The sequence below is a fragment of the Colobus angolensis genome, unplaced genomic scaffold (assembly GCF_000951035.1).
Source record: "Colobus angolensis palliatus isolate OR3802 unplaced genomic scaffold, Cang.pa_1.0 Scaffold343, whole genome shotgun sequence".
Classification (NCBI taxonomy): domain Eukaryota; kingdom Metazoa; phylum Chordata; class Mammalia; order Primates; family Cercopithecidae; genus Colobus; species Colobus angolensis.
Window position 1 is genome coordinate 1,170,233 of NW_012116744.1, and position 12,056 is coordinate 1,182,288.

The window sequence follows — 12,056 nt, forward strand, 5'->3', positions numbered from 1 at the left end:
GTGAGTGTGTTTTTACGTTCATTTTCTAAAGTCATTTGCTTTGAGCATGTTATGCTTATATTAATTACTTACTGCTCAGCAATCACTGCCTGGGGGAACTGACCATTACTTTCTACCTTCACTGAATGGAAAAGCCAGTATTCCATATTTATCTGAAAATGATTTGGTAGTTTAGGTTTTCTTTGTTGTAGTTTGGATTTGTTTTGTTTTTAGGACACCTTGTTAGGGGTTGTTTCTGTTTTCAGAATTCTTAGGTAACAGACATTAACCAAAGATGCCTGTGAACCTAACAGGCAGATCATATGACCCCATGACTGATGTTTACTCTTTAAAAACTAAACCAGACTGCACTTCTGTGCATTCCCAACTGGTATTTGCATGGGGGTGTGATGGGGGGGTCTAAGCTGAGAGGAAGACACACAGCTCTCTCAGCATTTTTAGGCAGTAACGCTTTCCAGCCGATCTTTTCCATTTGTAGCAGGAACCATTGGGAGTTGTAGGTTTGGATTCAGTGGTAGGTGGTGATGGGTTTTTTTTTTTTACATGGTGGTCTGTTCTACCTAGGAGACCACTACAATTTCAGCTCCCTGGTCTTGTGAATCACTTCTCTTTTGAGCCTTTGGGTTTTATGACACAGATGAGGACTTAATTCCCCAACGCCATGCTTCTCTACCCACATGAAGAGAATGGCAGCCATTTTCCACACCTGGTACGCTCATCAGTCCATCTCGTTTTCCTTCCCCGCATCTGAACTTGGAAATCCCCTGCTGGGCTTCAGGCCCAAGGCCCGTGTGTGAGTATCAGTCACGTCTGCGGGTCACAGTTACCAGAAGGAGAGTCCTCTGCTTCCTCCCACTCCTTGAGCAACCTGGCACGGGGTCTGTCCTGCCTGCCTTTTCACTCTCACCTGGTGGCTTTTTGTAGAGCTGCTCACAAATTGGTTAAGAAGTTGGGAATCACTTCCATCACAGAGGGGCTGTTGAAGTTGAGCTTTTGAAGTTGGGGAAACTTCAGTTAGCTTCATTTCTCGCCTGCAGGTCGAGTCCAATGGGAGGCTTTTGAGTGATAGAGATGCCCTCGCCCTCCCTGTACACACATACTCGTACACACCCATGTACATACAAGTGTGGGCACCCACCCACACCTCATCTAGACTGAGTCGGTGGGGACTGCCACTCTCCCCAAAAGGAGTCTCTTCTAATTTCTGTTAACCAGGGTCCTGCACAAAATCAAAATCTTGAGAAGAGTAAGACCCTGTTAAACCTTTTGAAAGCTCCCAAGGGCACCCTGGTTAGAGCCAAACAGCTGGATGGGGTCAGTCCTCACAGCAGAAGACCTGGGAGGGCAGTGCTCCCTCACGGAGCGCACTCATTCCCTGTCACACCTTGAGATGGCATTAGCCCCGCAGGCTCCTCTGTGGGCAGCTGATGGTCACCACCTCCACCTCAGTCTTGCATCCTGCCTTTGGAAGCCAGGGAGTGGCATCCTGAGCCTCAAGGCTTGCCGCAGCTACCTTCTAAAATATCTCCATGATTTTTTATTTACTTATAACCCAACTCACCAGGACTTGCTTCCATTCACAGAGATTTGCAGCCCCTACTCAGTGCCCTGCCAAATGTGGGCATGTTTGACCCCAGCTTCAGAGTCCCTGGCACCCAGGCAGCCAGCACCAGCCACCAGCCTCCGACCCGGATTCAGGGAGCCTCTTCAAGTCACTGGCTCCCTCAGCAGCCCCACTTCCCACTGCTGCCAACCCTCCCCAATCTCCAGCAGAACCTTCCCATGCCAGCTCAGCGATCTTCTGCAGAAACCAACGAGCTGAGAGAAGCCCTTCTGAAGATCTTCCCTGACTCAGAGCAAAGACTGAAAATAGACCAGATCTTGGTGGCCCACCCATACATGAAAGATCTAAACGCGCTCTCTGCCATGGTGTTGGATTGAAGATTGTGCTGAGAAGCTTGCGCTCAGGGCTGGCTGATCAAACTCAAGCTCACACCTGTACCTGATGGGAATGTGAAGAAACTTATTTCCCGGTGTAAACGCAGTTGTATAGAAAAAAAATGTTTTGTGTATAAATCTGGGTTTTCAAAACCAGCTTTTTTCTATATATAAATTATGCTGCTATTACAGATTTAACATTTTCTGTTAAAGGAAAGTCTACATTTTCTGCCTGTTCAGAACTGTTTAATAGCAGTTACTCTTGAGTGTATTTACCTTTTTATGTTTTTTAAACTATTTTCCTTAAAGCCGAAAATATTGACAAATGGATATGGTTAGCCTTTATAAATAAACAAATAAAAAAAAAGAGTTGCTTTCTTAAGCAACTTAAGCAAGACCTCTTAAAGTATATTTTCTTGAGATGAATATGTCCCGTCACTACCATGAAGTGTGCTCACCCTTCCAGCCTCCTCTGCCCTCACCCCCGGAGTTAGAGTGGGTAAGAGTTGGTTTGTTCTGCAGTCTTTGGTTGGAGCATTGTGAAAGTGGACCCGCGGTGCCACTAGATGGCACTTGGTGCCTAGCCGTGGTGAATGACCAGGGCGAAGTTAGACTCACAGGATACCAGGGCTAGAAGATACTGTGGAGGCCATGGAGTCCCACCCTTCTTCCCCTTCCACCCTGCGCAAAAGGGGACAGCCCAGTGTGCACGCCGTCCGGCCATACCCATAACCACAGCCACAGCTGAGGAGTGGCCAGGCAGGCAGCAGGCTCCCCAGCCAGGGCTTGACACGCTCACAGGCTAAGGCCTCCACACACCTGGCCTGGCTCCAGAAGTCACTTCTTAGCTTCTGAACACCATAGCGGGTTGTGAGGAAGTTAAAGAGCCTGGTCACTGGCCATCTTGTGTCCGCAACTGCAGAAGACGCCCTGATGTGGAATTGGTACTGCTTTGCCAAAAACTGGTTTTCTACTCTCAAAAATGACCGAAGCCAATAAACAGCATTAGTAGCTTCTGTTGGGGGGAGGGAGTGGGGGGGCCAGAGCCCCTGTATTTATTTTCCCTGTGTTCGTCTCTCTGGTGTCCTCCTAAACAGCCTTTCCTGTGAGTCTTTTTCAGAATTGATATCTTAATATTGTCTGTTCTAGGTGTTGCCCAAATTCAGTGTCAGTGAAGTTCTTTTCCTGGGCAATCTTAACATCTTTACTCTTACTGTCTGGACCTTCAAAGGGCTTTGTATTTTACACCTGTGCCCCCAGGCTGCTCATAGTCGGCTTCCTGCCTATCCGTAGATCATGTCTCTCCTGGGCCTAAGGAGCGGAGGCTGAAGAGTCAGTGCTGGTTTGTTCATGGTGAGGGGACTGGGGGGCATCCCAGAGTGCTACCTCCAGGCCTGCTTATTGGTTTTGTTTGATCGCTGCATCCTTCAAGGGATGAATCCAGAGATCTCCATGAGACCAGGCTTGTCCTTCAATCATGTTTCCTCTCAGATGCGTCCGTGATGCCTCCTGATGTGGAACTGGTTGTTCATTGTTTGGGCCGGTGGCCAAGTCACCCAGCTGTGGAAGCAGAGGTAGAAGACAAGGCCAGCCAGGAGAGCGACTTCAGTCACAGCTCCCATGCCTCAGCTTTGCACCTGTTTTCAAAAGCACAACTGAGGTATGTGGACTGGGGCTGTCTTGCAGTGACTCTGGCCTTCTGGCTCACGGTTCGGTCCAGCAGTCTGGCTGACCCACTGTTTCTCCTCTGCTTCAGAGAGGAAACCCAGGAGACGCCCTGACCGCCAGACTCAGTCTCCACCCATGCTGGCTGGTGCTGGCTAGGCTGAGGGGGTCACCACTTCTCCCGGCTCTAGAAGCTATTTGACCCTTGACGTTTGAGTTCTGTAAGTCTTTCTGTTCTAACTATTGCTTCGGAGAGATAGGCTTGTCCCCTTTCCCTTTCTTGGCTGTGGGAAGGAAGGAAGAGCAAAGTGCTCATTGGTTCCCTTCATCAGTGACAGCATGAGACGGAATTCATCATTCCTTCCGAAACCCCTCAGGTTTAGTTAAATTTAATATTTAAAAACCCAAATTATCAAACCATTAAAAACTCATTAGTGGTTCTCAGCCTTCTCCAGTACTAGCCTCAGTGTGGCTGCTGCCTATCTGTAGCCTGTCTACCTCCTGCAGCGGGGCCGCCCGCCACTTCCCTGTCTACTGCTCAGGCTCTCCCACTGCGTGGCATCCATGTAAAGTAGCTGGCAGGAGAGAGATGTCACCCTCATTCAACAGGCGGGATGTCTGTTGCTCAGAGAGGTTGTCCTGAGGGGCTGGGTGATTCCCTGGCCTACATTCTTCCCGAGGCTGCAGGCCACTGTCTTCGGGAGTAAAAGAGCCTTGTCTGACCTTAATGCAAGCAGTCTGTTTGAACCCCTGTAGGCTGCATTCAGGAGACAAAAGGTGTCCGGGCCATCCTGGATGGCCGGTCAGCATTGCTAGGCAGGCTCAGCTATGTGGCTGGGACTCAGGCCTGGGTGGCTTTTGAGACCAGTGAAGGGAGAGCCGGCCTCCTGCCCATGCAGGCTTATGGCACGGCTGGGATATGAGGGAGGACTCAGATCTACACACAGAAATGCCTCTTTTCCCTGCCCTCCCCCAGCTCCCACCTGCCTCCCACACCTCAGTTGTGGCTGCCCGTGGGACCGTCCCTCAACCCCTTTCCTCGCACCTCCTCGTCTTCAACCAGTTCCTGCAGTGTCTCTGACCCACACCCCCCGCCTCCTGGCTGACTTGCCCAGGCAGTGGCTCTGGCTCACCTCCATCTGTTCATCACCTTCCTCCCCAGTGTTGCCATTTATCTCAGATGTTTCAGATTGAAACAGCCTGATTCACAGAAGAATCCTCTTCATTCATTGCTAGTGCTTCCCCTCACCTCCCACTCTCCACTTCCCAGTTTGCAAATGTGGCTTTCGCCCACCAAGTGAAAGTGGACTGAGAGCAGCCCTTGGGGACAGCCCGGTGCCTGGCTGCAAGGCCGCGCTGGGGCTGTCTTGGTGGCACACATGGCTTGACTGGACTTTCCCTGCTTCCCACCACTTCCCTCACTCCCAGACCTCCCTCATTCTTTTTGTCTTTTCTTTTTGCCTAAAGCCAGCCCTTAACACCCTATTCTTCCTCAGCAAGTGGTTTGCAGACTAGCTAGAAAGTGCAGCTGGTGTTAAGAATGCAGGTTACCGGGCATGACCCAGCAGATGCTTGCCCAGTAGTTCTAGAGAAGGCCCAGGAATCTGCAAATGAGCATATTCCCCAGGCAGTTCCCATGTAGGTGATCCACGGACCACATGTTGAGAAACTGCAGTCAGCCTTAGGGCCACACTGTCCCCTCTCTGTAGTGACCTCCGGCCCTGCCCTTCAGGAGTGCACTTCCCACTCTACCAGGAAGCCCTATGGCATCCTCAGGCTCCGAAGACCCGCAGCCTGCTCTGGGTCCCTCCCTCCTTCCACACCCACCCTCCGAATGATCCCCTGCTCTGCCCTCGTGCTTGGCTGGCCCCTGCCCGCCACTCCTACTCAAGACACCCAGGGGTGGTGGGCCCTAACTGGCCAGCCCCTCCCAGCACTGTCCTCTGCCATCGAGACACTGCAGTGCAGCCAGATTTACCTTCCAGTAACATACTTCTCGTCACCCCTCCTCCTGCGAAGTGATCTGCAATGGCTGTTTGACCAGAGCACCAAGTTCACACCTCCTGAGCTTGGTGTCTGTGGCTGTCCACCTCCCAGCCATACTTGACTGTCCCCAAACGCTCCCTGTGGCCACACGTTTCCCATGACCTGCGGACTCCGCAGATGGACCTCTCTCTCCTAGAGATGCCCTTCTCTCAAATGGCTTCCCTCCTGGAAGGACCAGCCTGAGTCTCGTCCCCTTTCCAGTGCTTCTGCCAGAAGCAGCCCCATGATGTTCTGTGACTGCACAGCACTTTGTGTCTTGCTTTGGGCACTTGCCGCTCTGGCTGGTGCTGCCGCTGCTGATTGTGTACTGTGTCTTGCTGCCCTTTCTAGACTGTGAGCTCCTCGCGGGCAGGGACCGCCTGTGTTCTCTGTATTTCCCACGGCGCCTAGCAGTGCCTTGCACTTGATAGGTGCTCAATAAATGTCTGCTAAACTGAACTGAAGAACAGTGCCTTCTTGACTGCGGCATCTGGCAGCAGGACCAGTAAGAGGCCGGGAATCCACCGCCCTCTGGTGGGACATTGGGGTGGGACTGGGGTCACTCCACTCCCTTCTCCCTCCCCTGCCAGGCTCCAGCACACAGCATCCTGGACACAAGGATCCGGTGAGGGGTACCTGGCGCAGGCTGCATACCAGATGCACTCAGGCTTCCTGGCCAGGGTCCACACCTGGCCCAAGCTACGCCAGTCCGAGTCACTCCTGGCTGGAGAGTTCCTCTGTGGTGGTGGGAATCGTGGGATGCCAGGCCCAGATCTGTCAGAAGCCATTTTCCACCCTGGGGGAAGCCGACCTGTGGCAGGAAAGAAGCAACGATGTGAGAGAGGTTCCTGGCAGCATGAGCCTCGGGTTCCCATTGTCAGGAAAGCCCTTCCTCAGATGTCGCCACACCCCAGTATTCTCACACACTTCCCTTTTTGCTTAAGCTGGTCATTCCAGTTGGATTTACATCCCTTGAAATCGAGTCTTGAGTAACGTGTGTTACTGTCTTTAGCAAGGATTTGCAGATTGTTTAGAAAGGTCCAAAGATGTGCACAAACAGGGCTTCAGGAGTGTCCACCCCAGTCAGAAAATGCTGGAAGAGGCCGACCGTTTTGGAGTTGGGTAACTTGAAACTCAGGCCTGAGGCCCCTCAGCAGAGAACTCGGCCTGGCCTTCGAGCTGTTCCCTGCTGCCGTGGCTCTGTGCCCATCCCACTGCCTCTTCAGTCCCCTGACGGCAGTTCTTGTCCCCAGTTCCCTAGTTGGGCAGATGCCAGCACTGTTCATGTGGAGTTTGAACTTTCTGTACACTTCAGAAGTGTACGCATTATTTTATTATGCCTATTTTACAGATGAGGAAACTCAGTAATCATGCTTTCTACTTCAAGGGTGACTTGAGGAATAAATGTGGTACTTAGAACTGTGCCCAACCCAGAGCCCTGCTCGGTGGCTGCTACTGGGGCTCTGATCAGCAGCCCTGCGGACACCTACCTAACTATTCCCCACCCTTCCAGGTCATCCCACACCCCCACCAGCCAGGTCTTATCTCCAAGTGCTGAGCCATCATCCTCCAGGTTCTGAACACACTCCTTTATCCCTGTGGGCCAACAATGAGGGTGCTTAGGTTAGGGCCTGCATTTCTTTCAGTGTCTCAGCAGGGCTGTGGGAAGTCCAGCTGTGGTCTAGAGAGGACATTGTTCCTTGAACAAGGCAGGCACTCAGGAGAGTCCCTCGGGTGCCATCACCAGAGAGAGTACCCGGAGGAAGTGGGCACAGCCACTGCCTGCCCGCAGGGTGCTGAGAAAGCTGAGGCCGGCAACCAGTGCTGTGTCCTCACCACCCATGTGTCCAGCAAGCTTCTGTCTCCTTTAATCCTCACCTCACTCCTGAAGTGCTATTATCTCCATTTTGCAGAGGAGGAAACTGAGATACAGAGATGCTTAGGAACTTCCATTTCTTCAGCTAATATGTCCAGGATTTAGGATTTGAATTCCAATGGGCCATCCCACCTCCCTGAAAGGCAAAGCTGCCCCAGAGGTGACTCGGCAGCCGGTATGGCGCCTAAGATCCCTCCACCCTTCAAGGAAAAGAATTGAGGGCCCACGACAGACCTGGGTCAAGGCTGTCAGTCTTCAGGGCACAGGGAGGCTATGGAAGGAAGCTGCCTGTCCACTTCCTGCGTCATGGGCCTGTATCCAGCCCTGTTTCTGCGGAAGGATGCCAAGAGTATATTTTTTTAACGAATTGACCAGTTCTGCAGAAGCTCTGTCAGGAGTGAGGCTATGCATGCATCAGAGCCGCCTTGTGCTTCATTTCGGGAAACACAGATGAGTTGATGTTGATTGGAAACTGAATGTGGCCCTTTTCCCGGCTCAGGTTCCAATCCCCTCCACACCGAGGGTGCCAGGGCTGGGGACATTACTGGGGAAATGGGCTGGGCAGGCAGGGATTTGCCCAGAAACAGAGCAGAAGTACCCACAGCCAGTGCTGGAGCCAAAAGCCCAGAGGCTTAGAGCTTCTTGAACCAGCCCCCTTCCACCCCCTCCTGCCTGGTGGCTTCAGCTCCCAGAGTCCCAGGACTCCAAACCGCAGACTCCAGCCTTTGGGGCTTTCCTTCCCCAGCCCCGAGTCCCCAGGGAGCCCTGCTTGGCCCCACAGCCCGAAACCCAGTCTGGGGTCAGGCCTGGGCAGGCCCTGTCCTCCCCTCCTCCCTGCTTCTAGTGAGAAGAGGAGGCGGCGGCCTCCCCAAAAAAGAATGCGCTTGTCTGCCCGCCTGTCTGGCTCCTGGATCCGTCTAAAGTTTCAGCCACCAAAACAGGCAGCAGGAAGGAGAGGGCCTCCCGCAGCCTGCCCCCAGCAGCTGCGCACACAGACTTGCTCAGGGGACTTCCCCCAAACCAGGGTGTCTCTCGATGCCGGTAGGACCTTCTCCCCTTACCAGCCCCTCAGGATCCCTGGCATGTCACACCTCCACTCTGAGAAGGGCTGGGAACCCTTACTTCTTCCTGCTGTGTGGCAAAGGGACATGAGGCCCAGCTGGTGAGGGGTGGGGCCCAAACCCCTCATCCCCTCAGGATGCTGCACCTTCCCAGCCCCTCCGGGTTTCCTCCATCCCTGATCTTGAGCAGCCACTGCATGCAGGGGACAGTGCCCGGGGAGAGAACAACCAGAATGGCCCTTTTTCTGAAGGCCTCATGCCCAGTCAGCCTGTGGGGTGAGGGCATCACCTGCTCCTGCACTTACTCTCCGTGACCTTGAGAAAGTTAGGCAGCCTCTCAAGGCCTCAGGCCCTCATCTCTCAGGGGCTAGAGCTGCTGCCCTCAGAGCTGGTGGTCTGTGACCCGGTCTGTGCATTGGGATCCCCAGGGGCAGCGCTGCCCAGGCCACACCCCAGACCTGGGAGATCAGAATCTGACATCCATGTTTTCTGGTAATCCCAGGTGACCCGGCGTGCCCTCACGATTGAGAACCACCTCCCTACTAAAGAGTAGTTGCAATGGTTGCAACCAGTACTGAATCCTAAGAAATGGGCCTGGCTCCTGGGAGAGTCCTTCCATCCTGAGTCCCATGGTGAGGAAGGCATCCAGGCCGGTGAGTGTTCCCTAGAATACACGTGGCTCTAGCCAGGATCCCTCAGGGCCTCATCTGACCTTTGGTGGTTTTCAAATCCAAGGCCCTGCAGAGGCAGGATGAAGAGTGGGGCACAGAGCAGGGGAGGCCGGGACCCCTCCGGCTCCCTCCTCATTCCTGAGTGCCAGTGGGGCTGGCCTTGACGTCGGGTGTTTCTCCCGACCTGGCCCCGCTGTGTGTCCTCACCTCCTGACAGAAGCTGGCTTAATTACATGTGGGGACAATTTCTGCACGAAAGGGAGGAGAGCAGCTGGTACCCACTGAGCTTGCAAGCTTCTTTCCACAAAGCAGCACCTTCATCCTCCCCACCGCACACTCCCTGCAAACCCTGGTCACCATCCCACAGGCACCAGGGGCCTGAGAGCCCAGCAGGGCCGGCCACACTGCTGAGAAGGGAAGCAGGAGGCCACCCAGTGGAGAGCCCTCGTTTCAGTTGCAGTGTGGACAGAGGCCCGGCTGGCTTCGGTTGCCCATGGCCATCAGCTGTTTGGTAAGGCAGGACTGAGTCCTGGTCTTATTCCCACATTTGTTCTTTCCACTGCCTCCCCTGAAGATAAGGGTTTCTTTCCCCTGTAAGCCTTTTCCAGTTGTCTGACACTCCCAGCTTTACCCCCGCCACCTCCCCAGTCTAGGAACTCTGGCTTTGAGGACCACCCAGAGCATCTCACATCTGTAGAGGTGGGGACAGTGAAGCCGGTCACCCGGTCCCTCCCTCCGAGAACTCTGGCTCTAAGAAGGCACAAGGCATGGCCGGAAGAGGCCCTCATCCACCATTTGGCCTCTGCGGAGGTGGCGTCCATCCCGGACCTTTGAGCACTCCAGCTTATCAGAATTACTATCCCCAGCCCAAACCACCCCTTTGGGGCTTGGAATCCCGGTATCACAGGGACGGCCAGGAAAATCTGTGTCAAGGGCTGGGTCTGGGACCTGAGAACCCACCCTAATGTGAAATGACACACACGGGCCTGGACCCCATCCTTCTCCACAGCCCCTTGCCAGACTGAAGACTCAGGCCACACCGCTTTGTTCTCAGGCATCTCTTGCAGGGATCCCCGGTCCCAGCCAGAGCTGCTCAGCATCTTCTCAGTTGAATCTATCTCTACAGCAGCCCAGCAGGGTAGGCAAACATGGTTATCCCACCTCCCAGACGAAGAAACTGAGGCACAGCCGATCTGTGATTAGCAGAGACAAGACTTGAACCCAGGTCTCCACGCTCTGAAAGCAGCACTCTGTCCCTCCACAGAATGGCTCAGGAATCCACAGCTAGGCGGCCATTCATTCATGCCTTGATGTGTACCACCCTCTGTTTACAGCTTCTTCATACTAAATGTCTGCTGGGATGGGCCACTGTGGAGGCCTCATAGGGCAGGGAAATCAGAGCCTGGAAGTGCAGATGGGGTGGAAGGGAGCTAACTGGGCTGGGGAGGGGTGCTGTGGATAGGAGAGTGCTTGCACAAGGAAACAGCAAATGGAAAGGACGTTTCCGTGGGGGAGCTTTGGAAGAACTCATAGGTATCTTGGGGCTGGAGAAGTCAGGGAAGAGGGTCTGGCTATATCCTAAGGGATGTGTTCTGCCTCCTCTCCCCAGTGTGGAAGGCCACCTGGGTGCACACTCTCCTCTGGAAAACGCTTCCCAAGCCTATGTTTCTGCACCTTGGAGATGACTCTGGCTCCAACCCTCACTGACTCTTGGAACAAGATGGCAACCTGAGTTTCCAGTTAACCTAGCTCTATTCCTGGCGTGTATTAAGGGCGTGGTAGGGTCGAGATGGGGGCTTTCGATGCATGGACGACTCACTGTTCAGCTGCTCCCAATGTCTGTTCTGGGGGGCTCAGCCTGTCAGTAGCATGAGGTGGCCCAAAGGTCCTGGTACCAGATGATGGGGCTCAGTCTTCCCAAGACTGCTGAGATGAGCCAGCTCCTCTGTAGAACCCACCGTCTGTCTGCACCTCTGGCCTCCATGTACACCCTCCTTGAAGGGCCAGGACCCAGGGAAAAGTTAGCCCTGCTACCTAAGACTACATAGTTCACAGCCTTCTCTGGGAGCAGGAAAATGCATCTGGTTCCTCTTTGGGGAAAAAAAAAAACAAAGTGGTTTTTTTTTTTGGGGGGGGGGCGTTTAATGGAGCACAGTCATTCCTATCATGACTAATGTATGTAACTTCTACTCACGAGGATCCCTGAACTGCCTGGAGTCTCAGTGTCCCCTGTCTGTACACTTGGTCACCCTGGTTTGCAAACGAATACCATTGTCCATTTACATCCAGCAAGCCCTACATAACCAGGGTTGGGCTAGTTCTTTTTCCTTTAGTCATCCTTTTTTTTGAGGCGGAGTTTTGCTGTGTCATCCAGGCTGGAGTGCAATGGCACAATCTCAGCTCACTGCAACCTCCGCCTCCTGGGTTCAAGCAATTCTCCCACGTCAGCTTCCCAAGTAGCTGGGATTACAGGTGACTGCCACCACACCCGGCTAATTTTTGTACTTTTTAGTAGAGACAGGGTTTCGCCATGTTGGCCAGGCTGGTCTTGAACTCCCAACCTCAGGTGACCCACCCACCTGTGAGCCACCACACCCGGCCACAACCTCAACTTTGTATAAATTTTTAAAAGGCTTCACTCTGGAATACTGTGCAGCCACAAAAAAGAATGAGATCATGTATTTTGTAGAAACATAGATGGAGCTGGAGGCCATTATCCTTAGCAAACTAACACAGGAATAGAATACCAAATACCACATGTTCTCATTTACAGGTGGGAGCTATTAATAAATGATGAGAACTGATGGACACAAAGAAGAG

The 12,056-nt window shown here is 53.3% G+C and overlaps 1 protein-coding gene across 1 annotated transcript in view; it reads left to right on the top strand.

Annotated features, from left to right (window-relative positions):
• The window catches only part of N4BP1 (NEDD4 binding protein 1), a 68,348-nt gene extending 62,261 nt beyond the window's left edge, over window positions 1–6,087 (top strand). The window contains exon 7 of the mRNA XM_011952590.1: window positions 1,584–6,087. Within this exon, the coding sequence (XP_011807980.1) occupies window positions 1,584–1,941 (358 nt within the window). The 3' untranslated portion in view covers window positions 1,942–6,087. The remainder of the gene's footprint in view (window positions 1–1,583) is intronic.
• Window positions 6,088–12,056: the final 5,969 nt, after the last annotated feature.